At 35.4% G+C, this 19,720-nt stretch overlaps 1 protein-coding gene across 2 annotated transcripts in view; it reads left to right on the top strand.

The window, feature by feature from the left end:
* The window catches only part of LOC118189438 (uncharacterized), a 101,029-nt gene that overhangs the window by 25,724 nt on the left and 55,585 nt on the right, over window positions 1-19,720 (top strand). For both annotated transcript variants that reach the window (XM_035360038.2, XM_035360037.2), the window contains exons 5-6: window positions 14,408-14,533; window positions 14,614-14,686. In XM_035360038.2, the coding sequence (XP_035215929.1) occupies window positions 14,408-14,533; window positions 14,614-14,686 (199 nt within the window). The remainder of the gene's footprint in view (window positions 1-14,407; window positions 14,534-14,613; window positions 14,687-19,720) is intronic.

Here is a 19,720-nt window from a genome sequence, read left to right as displayed (position 1 = left end):
TTCTTATGTAATGGGAATTTTGCCTGAAGATAAAGAATGATTTTCGTATTGAAGATGTATTGTGACTTGGTGTCTGATAAAGAAGTCTGCTGTTGTATGATAATTAAAGGTGATATTACTATCCTTTAACAAAAGTATGCTTTAATTTAAAGCATAGCAAAAACATACAACTTTCAAATAATCCTATTGTTTTACATACCTCTAATCGGGGATTTAAAAGAAAGCTGATAGTTGCACTACATGTAGGTTGATAGTACCTGTCCAAACAAGTGAACAGGTATTTGGAAAGGAAGTATGAAAGTCTATCACATACCTATCACCAATATTACCTGAGTGTTTTTAGAGAAAATTGATTAAAAACAGTCTTAGAGTCTGTGAATGCCTGTAGCAGTAGACTAAATGCTGCAGAAACTTTTATAAAGGATTTTAAAATGTCTTTTCAAATTCATCCACAGTTATGGGCTGCATGAGATTTAAGAAGCAGCAAATAAGTTCAGGAAGAACCGACTGATTAAATTATATGTTGGTCCAACTTTTCCAAGCAAGAGGTTAAAAAGCTTCTGCAAGAAATGTAAGCTTGTGTCATCTCTCCACTGTCTTCTAGTTCAGTGTTATAAATTGTATTATGTGGAAAAAAGGTGCCTTTTCATAACTTCTAGATTACATATATCAGTCTGCTTGTAGATGAAATAGATTCCACAGCATCTTGGTTAATGTTACAAAGAAGGACAGCTATCTCTTGTTTAGGATTGAGCCACACTACTGATACTCTGAAGGCGTGGATACTCTGGTTGAATGTAGTTTTCCACATTACATCTGTAGAGTTAGCAATGGAAAATTAAGATACATTCTAATGAATTTGAAATGACATGGGCACTAAAGCAAGGCTATTGAAGTTTTAAATGATGATTTTTGTTCGGGTTTTGTTAAAGAACAAAGTCATGTCTTTCGACCATGTAACATTTCAGTCACATTCAAACATGTAATTCTAATGTGTCTGTGAAGCCTGTTTCATATATCTGAAGAATATCATAGGGTTATGGACTTTTGAACAACACCCAAGTGGGCTTTAAAAACTGAGCTAATTTAATCCATTTCAAATGGCTGCTGCATATGCATGGTAAATCAGCTATACAATCACATGAGTAAGATTTTATTTCTTGTCTGGAGAGGGTTAAATCTGAGCTAGAAATGGAAATACTTTTTGTATGGAGTTGTTTATCTGTGTCATGTGATATCTCTATCATTCTGCTTCACATTGTTGTTCCTTCTGAGTGTCATCTTGTTAGCAAGCTTGTACACCTGAGTACAGAAACAATCTTCCGAGACTGCAAAGGTTTTCCCCATGGTGTTCTGAGATTGGTATTTGTACTCTGTTTCTTTGAATTCTGTAAAATATATCAATGCACCTTCTCTCTGTGTTGTCATTGGTCCTTTATAGTGATCTTCTTTGCAAATGTTTTACACCTGCAATTTTCATCTTACATGTAAAATTCTAATGATGTTTATAGTTTTTTCATACGCTAATCAATTTGTGCAAGGGAAAAGTGGGTGTTGCCTTTTGTACATTTTGAAATATTTTTCACCGTAACTGTAACCTAAGAGCTATATTGTTTTGAAGCATCACAATCTCAGTGCATACTTTCAAATAACAATGTCCGAAATTTCATTTTGATTGGTTCAGCAGAGAGGTTGCTGCTTTTTTTATGACCACCATGTATTTGTTTGTAAACTAGCTTTAAAAACTAGTTTAAATAAGTATAAATATTTAGGGTTAAATAGAAATCTTTCTACAGTCTGAGGTACACTGCTGGCCACCGTAAATGCAGCATCCTGAAGGAAGCATGCAAATAACATGAAATTTACAGCATGCATTAGCGGAAGCGAGATATGTACATGATTAGATTTTCAGTACAGTCACACATCACACGTGCCTCTGGCGCCACTTCAAAGCGCTTAAGGCTTGGAGTTTTCAAGTTCGATTTCAAGTTTGGCAGTTGTGTTTTTCTTGTGGTTTTTTCAAAAAAAAAAAAAAAAAAAAAAAAAAAAAATCAGTTATACCTTATAGTAAACAGCGATCATCATTTGATCAAGTATCTGGGTTCGACAGAGGAAGCATAGTGGCCTACTAAGAGTGTGGATTATCTTTCAGGGAAATCAGTATTTGTGTTGAACAAAACCAAGCAATTGTAATGCAGATATGTGACCGTTGGATGCAGGAGGGTACCACTGATCGACGTGTTTGATCGCATCCACCTCAGTGCACCACTTCACGTGATGACAGGAAGATTGTACGCATGGCAGTGACGGATCGCTCAGTCACATCACAAAGCATAGCACAGCACATTCAGTCTGTAACGCATCATCCAGCGTCTGCCCGTACCATTCTATGCTGTTTACAGCAGAGTGGTCTGACCGCTAGTCTACTCTTGACGCAGACGTCTCCGCCGCCAATGGTGTGATGAAAGAAGGATGTGTACAGTAGAATGGAATGAAATTGTCTTTACTGACGAGTCGCACTTCTAACTGCAACACCACGTTGGTCGTATTCGAGTCTGGAGACACCGTGGAGAGAGGGTTTTGGACAGCTGCGTTATGCACCACCACACTGGTCCTGCACCGGTTATCATGGTATGGGATGGTATTGGATAACACTCGCACTCCTCTAGTACGCATTGCCGGTACTTTAAACAGCCAGCGCTGCATCTCCGAGGTGTTGGAGCCAGTTGTCCTTTCTTACCAATAGGGCTTGCCCACAGCCATATTTCAACAGGATAATGCACGACCACACGTTACATGCATTGTCCAAAGGTTCTTTGTCAATCACCAGATTGAATTGCTTACGTGGCCGGCTCGCTCTCTGGATCTTTCACCGAAAGAAAACATGTGGTCCATGGTTACTGAACGATTGACCCAGATTACATCCCAAGCTGCCACACCAGATCAACTTTGGAAACGTGTGGAAGCTGCTTGGTTTGCTGTACCCCAAGAACACATCCAAAGTCTCTTGACCACACTTCAGAGAAGTCTATAAATTTAATCATTTGATACTTTGTCAACATGTTATCTACTAAATAAATTTTGTTGTGATATCGCTTGTCTTTCTTGGTGTGGCAATTTGGGTGGCCAGCAGTGTATATAAGTGATCTCTTGCATGTGTAGTTTGTACCTGAATTATGCATATTCAGTTTTAGGTGCAATAATATAATGTATGCAAGGTTTTGCGTGCCTAGTAATAACATAAATTTAGTTATTTAATAATGTACAAAATATTATTATAAGGTCACATAATATATCCCAAAATATTACATATAATAGGAATTTTCAACAAAAGTAAATATTCCTAAAATAGTTTTACTGATGTAATTAGAATAATGTGTATTTCAATTATGCATAGAGTGCTAAATAATGTGTATGTTTAAAAAGGTAATCATCTACAGTTACATTTTATGCATTACAGATGCATAGTTGTGTTTACAAGAGTATCTTCATGTTAATATTTTCTGAGTGATAGTTAAAATGATTTGAAATTAACATTTGAAAAGTTTCTTGTTGAAATTCATATATCATGCTAAAGCAGTATTAGCTTTATCAGATGTGGCCAGTTAAAATATGTGTTAATAAGTATCATTATATTTTCTTGCATGGCCCATTGGGCTTATGTCAGTTTCAAGAGTAATTTTTCAGTACTTTTGAAATGGTATTTTTGTTTCTTGGAGTTTTGGAGCAAGGAAGTGGTACAGGATGTCACAATAAGCATCAAATGTGTTCTCTTTCATGAAACTACGCACTGCTCTTTTCTGATAATTGACTTAATTTGCTTTCAGTTGACAGAACCATTCAGAACAACTGATATCTCTTTTTCTTTTGTTCTATACCCAGTGTTCCTATGCCTTTTGGAAAATCCTTATCCTGGAAAAATTGCAACACATTTCCTTGCTGTTTTTTAAGGTCACCATTAATTGGTCAAATTGCTTCATTACCTATCTGTGCATTGAATATTCTAATGGTGAGGATGATTTACAAATATGCAGTGCATAATCTCATATAATTGATAAGCCTTTTGTCCCAAAGAACTTTGAGTTAATTTTTGGTTAGATCGGACCATACAGATATGACTTTTTTGTCTCATAGTTTGTTTTCTAATATTTGATTTGACATAAAAAATATTGGTATTCCTTCAAGATTTCTTTATGTAGTAAATTTTTGACTCATTTGAGACCAGTATACCGGGGTTGTAGTCAAGTTTATTTTAGGTTTCCTTTAAGTGTTATAACAAGCTGCTTTATTTCCTTTGAAGCCAGTGTCGGTTTTTTACTCAAGGTAGCAAATTTATGAGAATGGTAATACTTTTACTTCCTTCGGGTCTTCAGCATACAGGACGGTGCAGTATTTTTACCGAGCTCTGGTCTTTAGCATACTGAAGAAACCTCACAGCATTCCTGCTTGTGACCTTTTCAGTGCTGTAATTGGCAGGCACACTGTGAATTAGAGAAGTTTTTCTGCCCAGACAATGCTAAAGCAAATGTAGGAAAGACTGTGATTCATATGGAACAAACTGTGATTCCTTGCGTGAGGAATCCCAAAAGGAATTTATTCAGCGTCAGACTAATAAATTATAAATCTCATGTCAAAGAACAGCTTGTGTTTGAAAACATGACCAAAAATTATTAAAAGATTTAAAATTAGTTAAAAGTAAAATGAAATCAGAAGCAACTTCTTATTTTTGTAAATATGATGATAATTATTATATTAATATGTATGTATCTGATAACTGTTTCTTACATTTAGAAAAATCTTAAATTTATAAATGCATTTATAACACATCTGTATAATATATTTTATTTTAGTTTTTAGCATAACGTACAATTTAGAATGTACTATTTAAGAACAAATTGGAAAATGACATTAACTGATGATGTTAATGGAAGAATATAGCAACAAGTGTTTAGAATCATTGATATCATGAATAATGCCATATACACATGCATGAAGAAGTTTACTGCAGTATGATGTTGGGACATTGTTTGAAAGTATCCATTTTGTTATAATGAAGTTAGTTTTCTCCTGAAAATAGTGGGGCCGTCGTACCTGAATCTTTTCTCTTTCAAATTCTAACTCTCACGTATTTTTAAGCAAAGAGTTTGAAGTCAGTTCCGTCACTCCAAGCACCAATTCTGAAAAATCTACTGCTAAAAAAGCATGAACCGATGCAAATGCAAATGACCCTAACAATTGCCCTCGTTTCGTTGTAGTCTCAAGTCCTTCCGGCGAAATTCAAATGATATCTCCATTTGTAATTCAGAAATATGTTCATTCCTCCATTGGTCAGCCAAGAAATATAAACCGTCTCCGATCTGGAGATTTGCTTATCGATACAATTTCGGCTGTACAGTCTGCTTCCCTCCTACGACTAACCAAACTAGGACAAATTGCTATAACAGTATCTGCACATAAAACACTTAACATTTGTAGAGGCATAATCTCGGAAGTCGACCTTCTGTCTGTTTCTGAAGTAGAGTTCATTTCCAAGCTAGCCGATCAAAATGTGAGTGCTGCCAGGCGGATCAAGATGCATAAGGAAAGTAAGTTGATTGACACGAAACACGTGATGACCTTCAAATCGCCTGATCTGCCTAAGAATATTAAGGCTGGATACCTTAATTGTCCTGTACGACCATACATTCCAAACCCTATGCGATGCTTCCAATGCCAGCGTTACAGCCATTCCAAGATGTCCTGTCGTGGCAACTGACATGCACTCGATGCTCATCAGTTGGTCACGATAGCGATAATTGCACTGCTGCCGCATTGTGTATAAATTGCAAGGGTGATCGTCCAGCATTTTCTCGTTCCTGTTCGAAATGGAAATTAGAAAAGGAAGTGCAGACCATAAAAGTTTCTAGGAACATTTCATATGCCGAAGCCAGAAGACAAGTTCAAAGCACACAGCCTCAATCAATCAAATCATATGCCAATGCCCTTAAATCAACACGCATTATAGCCACCCAAATTTCCATAAGTACACAGACTCCACCAAATAAAACCCAGCAACCTGCAAGCAAGAAAAAGGAAAATACAGCACACGTCGTACAAAATAAAGAAATAGTTATTCAAAGCAAACCAAAACATGTCCCTCCAAAAGTAGTCACCAAAAATAGAAGCCCCAGCAATAGTTCTGTAGATGGTATTATTTCTGAATCTCTAGATTCAGATAGTATGGAAGTGGAGGAGGGATTGGAAGTTTCTGAACATCTGCTTCCGCGGAAAACTAAAAAGCAACACAGAAAGAACAAACATCAGTCATAATGGCCACCCTCCTCTCGTGGAACTGTCGCGGCTTCCACTGAAATTTCCTTGACATCAAAGCTATGATCAATGCTTATCATCCTGTGTGCTTGGCAATACACGAGACAAATCTGAAACCAGATCAACATGCAAAACTTCGGAGGTTTTATCTCGTCAGGAAGGATAACCTTGCAGGTGAGCGTGCCAGTGGAGGTGTATGTCTCCTCACCTCACTGGACTATCCCTCAAGTTCCTTTCCTTTGACATCTCTCCAAGTTGTCGCTGTACAAGTAAATTTTCATATTGTAGTTTCAGTCGTTTCTCTTTATTTGCCTCCTAACGAACACATCTCAAAGCTCTGCCACAAAAAGTTTATAGTTTATACAGACTCGAATAGTGCTCTTAAATCTTTGGAAGCTTTTCCCAACACTCAAAATCCTGTATTAGTGAATGTTCTCAAAATTCATATAAACTTAAAGGTTCGAGGATATGAAATCCTGTACTGCTGGGTTCCCGCGTATTCGGGAATAAAGGGAAACGAGCTTGCAGACATCGCGACAAAATCTGCTGTTGAACTGTCCAGTCACCTTATCCCATTTAGAGACATCTGCTGTGTCATCAAGACGAAGATCCAGAAAAAATGGCAGCAAATTTGGGACGTTCAGCATCACAAGTTGAGAAAAGTCAAGTCTAGAATTGAGCATTGGGATTTTGCTGGAAATCGTAAGGAGGAAGTTCTTTTGACTAGCCTCAGAATTGGTCACACTAGAGTGACACATAACTATCTTCTCAAAGCTGAAAATGAACCTGTTTGTTTTAATTGTAATGTTTGTTTATCTGTTCATCATATTTTAATTGAGTGTTCGTGTTTTAATAGTCTTCACCAGAAATATTTTAATAGCTGTGACTTACCTCTCGACCGTTTAATCGGAAAAGAGGTCAATTGTAATTAATTTTATTATTTAAAAGAGACTGGCTTTTATTACCTAATGTAATTTGTTTTGAAGACTGTGTCTTGAATTTTACTGTGTGCTTTTAACTTCTTTTTATATATGACTTCATCCTGTGGATTTGGTACATTTGTCTACTTGTTTTTATTTATTGTATTTTAATTTCATCAATTGTAATTATCCCATCTCGTGTTTGGTGTGCTATAATCATCTTTGGTTTTGCGCCATAATCTTCACTCAAATGTCTTGATAGGGGATTTATTCATGTGAACTTGTATTAGCTGTATTTTTATTTTATTGTCAGAAAGATATAAGTGGGAAACTATTTTATTTTTGCTGTCAATCCAGAAAGCTGTTCTTGAAAGTACTGGAGTTACTAAAACAAAAGTGGTATCTCACCTTAAAAGCAAGGCATATAGTTTACATTATGACGTAAAATAATTATTCTAAATTTAATGCCTTATTGGTTATCCTTCATTTGTCTCCCAGTGTTGAACATGTAACGATCTCGAGAGCCACTTAGCGCTCGCAAATTTTAAAGAGTTGGAATTCCTGAACCTCGGTGCATAGGCGCTCTTTTGCGCTAGTGGTAGAGAATTAGACTCACATTAAACAGACCCAGTGTCGAATACCAAGGTAAGTTGTGAACAGTTTTATGGTAATTTAGCATTTTTCAATAAAGATGCGGTCACCTTAATGTAAAGTCCCCGTTTTTCATAAAGGTGCCAAAGATTTATTTGATCCCCTTTGTAATTAATTAGTAATGCAAGTGAAAAGTAGATTGCATAAAGGTGCTTGCACTTTTTTGAAAATTGCATCTTATAAGTTAGAAATTGATCTTTACAAAGATGCTTACACCCCCATGAAAGCATCTCTTGTTGAACACCAACCAACCATTCTAGTACCATTATCAAGTGATTCCAAATTCAATGTATGACTGATGTGGCTACATGGAATTTCATGTTTTTCTTTTGTGTATGCTAATATTAGCCATTTTCTCTCATACAACTCTCAAGGCAGCAAGTATCTCCTGAGAACTTTTACATAATAAATTACCTGCTAACATTTCAAGCTGTTATTCATTGTGTATAAATCTAACCATAAATCTAACTACATCATACACTCGTTTATGAGCCCAATAGTCTCAAATGCATTGAATCATTTTAAATGTCCTAATAATCACTTTCCAAATTGTTGCCACCAGATATCATGACCCTGTATTATATTTAAGGAAACTAAATAACGAGGAATCTACAGTTTCGCACACTCACAAAAACAGCAGGACCTAGAATCATCAAATTTTGAATAACATAGTCCTCCACCCGAACATGGGCACCTGGAAGCCCAACTATGGAATTTGTTTTATTGTCCATTTCATATTTCGTAAACTTTAACAACTTTTTGATTAAAAAATAATTTAAAAACAAGCTATGGTAACACTGTAGGAAGTAAAACATTTTAATCTCCGGCGCACGGGACTGTCTATTGGAAATTTTAATGATATTCTTTTTTTTTAAATATTTTTAGCACAATGTGGCATTAGCCCAAATACTTTTGAATCATGTATGTGAGTGCAAATGAAAGAAAAAAATACCCATTTGGGTATAATATGAAATCTGAAAGCTTCAGATTTTACATTTTTGTAATTTTCTTTCCAATTTTATGTGGCAAGAGAACCAACTCTTCTCTGACTGAAACCGTTTTAACGCTAATTTATAGGTCTATAGAAATTGAAACCTCTTTGGTCCTTTTGGAAACTGAAACCGTTTTAATGCTAATTTATAGGTCTATAGAAATTGAAACCTCTTTGGTCCTTTTGGAAACTGAAACCTCTTTGCTATGCAGTATGTGGATAATGATATTTGTGCTTTACACCTCCTTTTTATATGCATATATCATTAGATTGAACGTCAGCTTTTTCTGCAGATTTCCTTAAATCATTCCAGCAGCATTTTGTGGCGTTGGAGTTTTAATATCAAATACATGTTACAGTACAAAGTCCGAGATCTGGACATCCAATATCCGGAATGATCTAAAATTCAGACAGTCTCGATTCCTAATTTCACTTTGGCACTAAATAAATACCTCTTTGTTGAAGAAACAATAATTTAGCATAAATTTGTGTCATTAATAATTTTGCTGCGTATTTGCTTGGCATGTATCTCAAGCTGAAACATTCTACATACAGACATCATTCATTTTTCACCTGCTACTGTTTTATATTCCTGATGCCACAACCTGGCAAATCATTATTTATTATATTTTGCCTTCATCACGGCAGGTTTATGAACGCATAACATCTTGAGTAATGTCTCATGCAGCGATGCCCAAACAATTTTTTTATATTAGTAATTTAATAGCAAGGAATATGGTAACCTTTTTATGTTGACATATGCTTGGCAATGATTACATACTTAAATTAAATGCGCTAAGAAGTATTGGCGAGGAAAAATTTAACAAACATTTATTTCCATATGCTAAAAATAGATTTTCTTAATGATACCCATAGGTCAAGAGATGAGATTATATTTAGTGCTATTTGAATTAAGAATAACTGATTTGTTTTTCACATAAACAAAGTACTGGCGCCGCAGCTTGTATTTCTAAACTGAGTAGCAGAATTTAGAAAAGACAGATTTTTGGAATTAAGAGAAGCACCAAGCAACAAAATTAAGGGACGAAAATATTTTTAGAATAGAGGGAAAGCACTGGGATCCATAATTTAGGAGCAGCAAAAATTTAGAACTTAGGGAGGCGCTTGGTAGCAGAATTTAGGACTCTCCAGAGACTGTATCAAGCAGTAAGATATTTAGCGTCGACCCTCAAAAATCCTTAAGTACGAGGGCTATTTTTTTTTCAACCTCCAATGGACTAGAAAGAAAAAATGGGTGAATATACAAAAAAGATTTTATTACCAAAAGTAATGTACAGTACAAGTTATTTCTCTACATAATCACCTTGACGATTTAGGCATTTGTCATATCTGTGAACAAGCTTTGCACTACCCTCTTCATAAAATGTCCCCGCCAATGATTGGAAGTGAGTTGTGACGGTTTTTTCAGCTCCACGTCATCTTAGAAGCGCTTCCCACCAAGCGACTTCTTCAGTTCAGGGAACAGATGAAAGTCACTTGCCGCGAGGTCGGGACTATATGGTGGATGTTCAAAAATGTCCCATTGAAATTGCTGAAGGAGCCGTTGGGTTACACGAGCGCTGTGAGGACGGGCATTGTCGTGGATCAGAACAATTCCAGAAGTCAACATGCCTCTTCGTTTGTTTTGAATAGCTCTCCGTAAGCGTCACAAAGTTTCACAATATGAATCTGCATTAATTGTTGTTCCAGGCTGCATAAACTCCACAAGCAACACACTTTTTTGGTCCCAAAAAACAGTTGCCATAACCTAACGGTTGTTAAAGGTTCGTTTGAATTTTGTGGGTCTCTTTGGAGAATTTGTGTGCATCCATAGTTATGATTGTCGTTTCGTTTAGGGCGTGTCATATTGAACCCATGTCTCATCACCTGTCACAATGGATTTCAAAAACCCTTCTCCGTCAGTATTGTAACGGTCAAGAAACTCAAACGCTGCAACCATTCGGCGAGTTTTGTGGTCGTCAGTCAACATCTGTGGGACCGAGCGAGCGCAAACTTTTCTGTAGTGCAACTGTTCAGTAACGATAGAGTACAGGGAAGATCTTGAAACTTCCGGAAATTTCATCGATAATTCACTTATGGTGAACCTTCGATTTTGCTTGACCGCTTGGTCAACTCGTTCAACGTCGTCTGTAGCGACAGACTTGCGTTCTTGACCCCCTTCATCATGCGCATCAGTTCGGCCATCTTTAAACTTTCCACACCATTCACGAACAACACCATCACTCACAAAGCTGTTTCCATACACTCGACTCATTCTTCGATAGATTTCCGCTGCACTGTTCCCTTATGTCTGCAAGAAACGAATAACAGCTCGCAATTCACACTTGGTGGGAGAATCAATAGCGACAGTCATGTTTACGTGACTGCAACTCAAAAGAAAATGTCATGTTGAATACGCCAGTGACATTGCATGTGGAGGGGGAGATGCGCAGTTGCCTACTATGCACACCAACCACCTACCGCATACCTGGCCATCATACTGTGCGGTCAAAGGTTAAAAAAAAACAACCTACGTATATGTGGGAATTTATTTATTCGGGACTCAGATAAGCCTTAAGCATGTCCAAGAAATAGACGTAAGTATAATAAATAACTAAATGCAATTAGCCTTAATTGTCTCAATGCACAATAGAAGCAAGACAAAATTTAGCAGAACAACTTGTCTTTCGATTGCCAATCTCATGCTACATAGCCAGTAATGTGTAGTGGATGCTATTAAGCTAGGCTAAAATTATACTTTACTGATTCCAAGGAATTTCAGTTAATATAGCAGATTGCACTATTCCTTAACTTTCTGATTTAATCCAGCTTAATTATTTTTTGCAGGCAGTTTTTATTACAGCTATTTTACGAAAATTAAAGTTTCAACTTTCGATTATGTTGAAAAGAGTTTTTCATTCTGGAGCTGCATCAGGATTTACAGAGTGAAATGATATTTTGATGTCCCTTAAACAAAATGTGGAATTGCTGGAAAAAATGATTAAAGGTATATCCATTTCAAAATTATGCGAGGAGTATGGCAGAGGAAAGTCAACTGTATACGACATAAGAAAACAGAAAAAATAATTTTTTGAATTTTTTCTGGATTCCGACACCCAACTCGCAATGAATAACAGAAAAATTATTCGTTGTGCTAAAAGTGAAGATCATAACAAAGTGATAACTGAATGGGTCTGACAGTATTGCAGCGAGGGCGTGCCATTGACGGGTCAAATGCTAATGGCTCAAGCTAAAATATTTCACTAAGAGATGAACTTAAAAATGCAGTGCATGTATCCGACAGGTTGGGTAGCCAAATTAAAAAAACGCCATGGTATAAAGCAATTAAGTATTTCAGGTGAAAAAGCTTCAGCTGATACGAATGCTGCTGAACCATTTGTAGATGAATTCATTGAACTCATTAAAAGTTATATCCAGAACAAATTTACAATGCTCATGAAATTGGTCTTTTCTGACAATATGTTCCTCTATAGGAAAGGCTCCAACTTGTGCCAAAGATTTCAAAGTGAGACTAACAATTTTAGCATGCGCAAATGCTGTAGGAACACACAAGTGTAAACTTTTCGTAATCGTAAAAAATACACAACCTCGAGCATTTAAATGAGTTGTAGAGACATTAGGTATGTTTTGGAAGCAGGCAAGATGAAAAATGAGCGATTGCCTTCGTCAGGAATCGAACCACGGATCTCTGGAATGCCGGCCCATCATGCAGAACCACTACACCGTGAAGGCACGCTATTAAGGTGGGAGAAATACCTTATATAGTCCCCCTTTTAAAGGGGGATTGGGGGTTTTTTTAGGGGACCCAATTACCAAATCCTGGGTGAGAAGAATCGTTATCCAACACTCTTTTAGTTTGGGCACCACTGTAGAGACATTTTTTTGGAAGTAGGCAAGATGAAAAATGAGCGATTGCCTTTGCCAGGAATTGAACCATGGATCTCTGGAATACCGGCCTAGCGTGCAGAACCACTACACTAGGAAGGTGGGATAAATACCTTATATACTCCCTCTTTTAAAGGGTGACTGGGGTTTTTTTTTTTAGGGGACCCAATTGCCAAATCCTCGGTGAGGAGAATTGTCATCCTACATTCTTTTAGTTCGGCCGCCGCTGTAGAGACATTAGGTATTTTTTGGAAGCAGGCAAGATGAAAAATGAGCAATCGCCTATGCCGGGAATCGAACCACGGACCTCTGGAATACTGGCCCAACGTGCAGAACCACTACACCACGAAGGCACACTAGGAAGGCAGAAGAAATACTTTATAGAGTAGAGAGTTTTCCCTTATATATCATGCAAATAAAAGTACATGGATGACACAAGTGTTAATGGTTGGTTTGAAAATCATTTCATACCTGAGGCTCGACAGAATTTGCTTGTTTTACCAAGGCATATGTGATATTGTACATAGTGATACATAGGCCTTGGGTGATTTACCTGATAATGCAAAATTTGTCCTGATTGTAGACAACTGTTTGGCTCATCCTTCACTTAAAATTTTAGTGAAAGATGATGTATCTGTATTATTTTTTTCTCCAAATTGTACATCCATCATTTAGCCTATAGATATTGGAATAGTGCGCATGCTGAAAATGCAAATATAAAGTAGAATTTTTTAAATCCTTGTTATATTTCTTGAATAATGGCAAGACTATTCAAGAACGTAAAAAATATTTTTGAATAAAATTTGCTTAGTGGAGCATCGCAAGATCGTGGGAGGATGCATCTCCACATACTTTAAAAACTGCTTGGCATAATTTATGGCCACCTAGCATATTTCATGGTGAGGATGATGAAGATGATAGCCATGAATATGAAGGTTTTTGGATATTGGAAACCAAAGATTAAATTTTCCAATTAATGGATTTTTTAAAGAAATGGGGAGAAGTGGTAATAAAAGAAGATTATATAACAGAAGTTTTACATTGCAATGACAATGCCCGAATTGTCAATAAATTAATTGACTGCAAAATCTGTAGTATAGTTCTAGATCCAGAAAATACCACTACTGATAGTGAAAATAGTGATAGAGAAGTTATTGAAAACAAAAAAATTTCGATTAAAATGTTAGTACACAGCGATTAGGACTTGAACAATGGAACTTTGTGATTGAACAAGAAATTATATCTGTCTATAGAATTAAAGATAAAGTATTAGCACAAAAATCGAAGAAACTTAAACAACTTACATTGAAAGAAATCTTTAATAAAGTAAACAAATAAATTTCAAGCTTTGTTTGTAAATTTTGTTACCCTTTAAATCATAAATACTTCATTATTTTATAAAACATTATTTCATATTTTTAATTTTATAATTTCTACATGCCATCTTTCAAGTTTCAAACTGATGATCTAATATTCGGAAAAATCTCAAATCCAGAATCGCTGAAGTCCCAACGAGTTCGGAGCTTGGACTTTGTACTGTATAGTAAAAAACTTATAGATAATGTTATTTTCCATTTAATTTTTATTATGTCATTTCTATAGTACTTGAATGTATTTGATATTTTTTTAGGTTTTTTAGACCTTTAGCCGTAAAACTTTTGAATCTTGGGGACACAAAGAGTCATTATCGAACAGGGTCTGTTGCTTCTGCTTACATGGAATCATCAAGTTTTCATTCTGTTCTGAGCTCTTTATGGTATGTAATTTTATATTGTGATATGTGGCTCATAAACACAGATTTACTAAAGTAATAATATCCTCAAAATTTATTTTTAGGGATTTTTCTAGCTGTTGGAAAACAGAAGACCTTATTGTTCATTTCCATAATAAATTGCGATCAAAATTTGATGTAAGTTTTAAACTGTTTTCTGCACTGTTAAAAGTAATATTTAGTGAACATAGTTTACACTTGCTTAAATTGATGCTAAGTAAATAGATGTATGTTTAAAATATGTATAAAATCCATCTGTTATTTTAATTAAAATTGCTTTTAATACCCTAGTGGAAAAAATTAAAAAGGAAAGCAATAAAAATTAGTATGACTAGTTTTATTTAAAAGATCTCAAAAATGAAAATTACTTAAGATGCTTACATGACATACATAGTTTCAAAGCATTATTGCTTAGATATATTAGCTTAGTTATATTAGCTTAGATATATTAGTAGGATATTTTATATCCTGCTTAGAAATATTTTGCTCATATATTAATGGGATATTTTAACACATTTGGCCAAAATTCAAATTTTGCATTGATTTTCCTGCTTTTGACTATATTTTATAATTGTGTTTAACACTTTACCTTTAAGTTATGCCAACTGTGTAGTATTAAGGAAAATATTCCCAGCAGTGAAGTGACAATAAACTAAAAAAAATGCTGTAATTAAACAAATATGTTCAGAAGAAGTATACAGCCCACCAGCAGCCAAGTGGCAAAATCGTTAACACTGGTAGTTTCAAACTGGGTTCGATTCCAGGCGAATGGGCTGGCTGCAGGGACATTTGTGCGTCTTTCCCTATTTGTAACATGTATATGAGCCAGTTCCCTTTAGCAAGTCCTCTAGGAAGGCATCCCTCCTCTTAGGCAGATAGCCCTAGTGTTCTTTGCCATAAACTACTAAACCAAACCAAAACAATCAGAAGATGTATAATAAGTAAATTTTTGCAATCCAAGCCCTTCAGAATTTTTACTAATTGGGGTAATGATACAGATAACCGTATGGATCCTCTGGCAATTACTTTCTTTGAGGACTGTTTGATATATACTTGGCTTTAGTCTTTCAATAGTAAAAGGTGGTACAACAGGATTAAGTACAATAATGAATGATATGATTTTATATGATTTTAAAAATCAAAAGGCATACCAATTACAAATTCTATTGCTTTTGTTTGTGCTAATCCCTCTGTTGTGGATAGAACAGAAAATAGTTGTAGTCTTCCCCCCCCCTCCTAAACAAGTAAAACCTGAATTTTTTGTGATTTGTTGTTCTGCCATCTCATTAGTCTAGCTGCTAGAATAAGAGTGAATTCACTGCCAATAAAGGTAGATTTGAAAAAAAATCTTCTGTTGACTCGCTGGCATCGTGTTAACCCAAAGAAAATGAAGATGGAGGAGAATTCAGTTAAAAATATTTCACCTAAAGCTATTAAATCTACAAATAATTATCATAAAGTTCAGGTCATTAAATTATCTCCCATAATGTCAAATTGTAAGCAAAAATCTCTTAAGATAAAATCCATTCAAAACTTGCAGTAGCTGAGAAGAAAGAATTAACAAATTTTTGCCTTTTAAACTGAACAAGATATTCTGCTAATTTTTATTGAACATTTTTTCCTGTTCTAGACAAAGTAAATATGCTCTTGCAAACCAGATACCGATTGATTTACAATCTAATTCTTTTCTTTTGGAATTACTAAAAGAAATGCTCGAAGGAAAGGTCTCCCACTGAAGTGTTCTATAATAACCAGTTTAATAAGAAAATTGATTTTGATCTGATTTGGCTGTACAACCAAAGAACATGTTTGTAAACTCTGTGAAATGAGAAAAAAATTTCTATATGACATTAAGAAGATATTTATTCTCAATTTGAAACTATGTAATTCATATGTTTACTTTTAAAAATGTTCTTGACCATGTTACAGTAGTTAATATTTTGTCTTTTACAAAAGCCTCATTTTCAAATATCCAGTTTTTCAATGAAAAGTTTCCAGTCACGTCATATAGAGGTGAAAATGAAACTACTGCTAGTGTCGTTAAGTTCCCAGCAGAATTTCGTGTGTTCCATATTACAGAACCTTCTTGTGAAATATTGCAAGAGAAAATGTGTTATTAAGCAGTGGCTTTTGATCTCAAAATTCCGAAATGGTTGCGGTAAGAAAAAGAAAAAGTGTTCTTGGCTTTCAATTTTGACTGTTTTTTCCAGTAATGGTTCCAGTAATGGTAAGGCCCACCAGCGGCCGAGCGGTAAAGTCACTGAACACTGGTAGTTCGGTTCGAGGTTCGAATCCCGTGAACGGGCTGGCTGCATGGGTGTTTTCGTGGTTTTCCCCATGTGTAACGTGTATACGAGCCAGTTTCCCTTAGAAAGTCCTCCACGAAGGCATCCCTCCCTTTAGGCAGATAGCCCTCGAGGCTTTGCCATAATCACACACACCAGTAATGGTGAATGTGAATAACTATTAAGTTAAATGAGGAAGGTAAAGACAGAATTTAGATCATATCTTTCAAATGCAGTCCTAAAAAAATGTATCATTAAGCATTGGGGAAAAAGAAAATGGTATGAAGGACGTTATGGGGACATATCTTTACAGAAAGCTAAAGCAGCAACATTGCCATGTTTCATTAAAATTTACATTGTGTAAATTCCATCTTCCACACCTTTTGATGTCCAGCATAATTTTTCTAATTAATTTTTATTTCATCTGAATTCTTTTAATCTGCTGCAGATGTTTGTAGAAATTTTTATAAAGACTGAATAAGTGTTGAATTAGATAATATTTGAATTTAATTTTGCTGTACATTAATAAATGGTGGAAGATGTAGCAAAAGGAATTCCCAATTTTGGAAGCTAATAAAATCCTAACCAAATAAGATATGAACATTTTATTCTTGGAAAGTACATATAATGCCATTTTGCATCAACATGTTTATTGTTTTAAATAAATTATCACTCAAGTTTGAGCCTCCAGTATTTATGTACTGAGCCTTTTTCGAGACTTGTCCAGGACTTTGAGAGTGATTTAAGGTGTAATGACAGCATCTTCCTGCCTTTTTCAGACCTTTTGAATTTGGGTAGGCAATGGTTATTATTATTATTATTTTGGTCAGGAACAGAGTCCTGTCAACTGAACATGAAGTGTGTGTGAAAGGTAAGCTGCATTGCTTTTGGCAACTCACCATTGTGAATAAACTTCTCTACAACAAAAGTGCAATGTTCTGACCAAGTTATGGTTTATTCTAAAATGGCAAGTTATCCTTCCTGAAGTATAGCTACGCCACTCCTAAATTGAGGAGTTTTCTCTGCTTTACCCTATATATTACTAAGTTTAACTGTATAACTGTGTGTACATTAATTGCTAATTTCATTTTCATCATGTTTAAACTACTTTGATTATTAAAAGCGTTTAAGATTTTGTTAGTATAAAAGTTTAAGAAAATTGCAGAGTTAAATGAAATTAGCTAAAAACATTAAATTTGGTGTTTCTAATTAAATAATATATTTTATATCAGAACCTCATTATAAATAGTTCAGTGACTTGAATCATGCTTTATAAAGTGAATTTTAGTCAAAATGCCATTCTTTTGAAATCATATTACTGCACAGCATGAAAACCTACCACTTTCCCTTTGTTTTTCCTCGAAAATCTCCCAGTTTGTCAAATTTTCAGTTTTCCATCTATGCCCTGGCTATTTGCATTCCAAAATTAAGAAATCCAAGTTTTGATAAATCTTTCAAGCGAACTTGATATTTTCATTTAGCCAAATTACTTTTCTGACTTCTTTCTTTCATTAAGCCAAATTACTTTCTTGAAAAAGGTGAGTTAAAAACACAGTTCTTTATATTTACTGCTATCCCTGTGGCCCTGTTCAGGTGCCATGCAAAAAAACTTATGCTAGTGTGTTCACTCAGTAGCTTTTTTAGCAAAGGATAATCAAGGTAATAGATTTTACCTTGATTATCCTTGACTTGTTTATTTGCTGAGACTGTCTGCTCTTCTGTGGGTGAATCCAAATTACACTTGGTAACTTTACTTTATTAATTAATTAATTAATGTTGCCCAAGGCGATAGTGATTAATGACTCTGACTGCCATACCAAAGGGCCTGGGTTCGAATCCTGGAGAAGGTGCGAATGTTGTAAATGTAAAGTGTCTTTGCAGCAGGGGGGCACTCTAAATGTATGGGGAGCAGAAAGTCTTCTCATGTGGTTTGTTGATAGGGGAAAAGGGCTGAGAGACCCTTGTATTTCCCAGGATGCTCTCTTTCACAGTTGGGGTGGAACTAGGTAAAATCATTACCTGTATGGTGGCCAAGGCACTTGCCAATGACAAATGAAGTCTTGTACTCCTTGCCATGATAAAATTCATGAGCTTGTTTTGATAGGTCATACAAGTGAGATTAGTCACAACTAATTAACACATCTGAATCTATGAATAGATGTAGTTTTATGAAATTTAATTGGAGAAGTTTTTGCATAAATTATAAGAACAATAAACAAGCATGTACAATGCATGTGCACTATTCAGTGTTATCCAAGTAACTGGTTGTAGGCATGGGATGCCAGCTTCCAAGCAATCCTAACAGGAGTTCATAAAAACGAATGCCAGAATCTGCAAAAGTTACTGTTCTTACTTCTAATCAAGAGAAGACAAAGAAAAGTTTAGTTTCTATTAAACTTGAAATCTTATCTTGTTTTCAGCCATTGATAAACTCATAAAAGATATCTTGCTTTTTTTTTTTGGTTTGTTTACAACAATAAATATTTGCACTATTTTTGGATTAATAGAACAACTATTCTTTAATGTAATTCTTTAATCAGGGTTGCCACGCTACCTGGAAAACCGGAAAAAGTCAAGGAATTCGGAAATTGACCAAAAAATTCAGGGAAAAGTCAGGGAATTTAAGTGTTTTAGTCAAAATCGGGAATTTCATACAATGATCCCGCCAAAAAAGGCGAGTTTTGCGCCGACGTTGGAAGAGATCACTTTTTTGCCGAATTATGTATCACGTGAGTGTCATTCGGGCAGCTGGCATAGAGCCAATTTTCGCAGCTCCAATTTGTTTGTCTTTTTAGAAAGGCAAGCAAGTTTCCCACAACTTTTTGTTTCCAGTAACCTCGAGAATCGCATGTGCAGTAAAGAAAGTACCTGTTCTCGTATAAAACAA

Source organism: Stegodyphus dumicola, chromosome X1 (assembly GCF_044657685.1).
Source record: "Stegodyphus dumicola isolate Sdum_Otavi_A_Nest chromosome X1, ASM4465768v1".
NCBI lineage: Eukaryota > Metazoa > Arthropoda > Arachnida > Araneae > Eresidae > Stegodyphus > Stegodyphus dumicola.
This window is presented reverse-complemented; position numbering and strand designations above follow the sequence as displayed.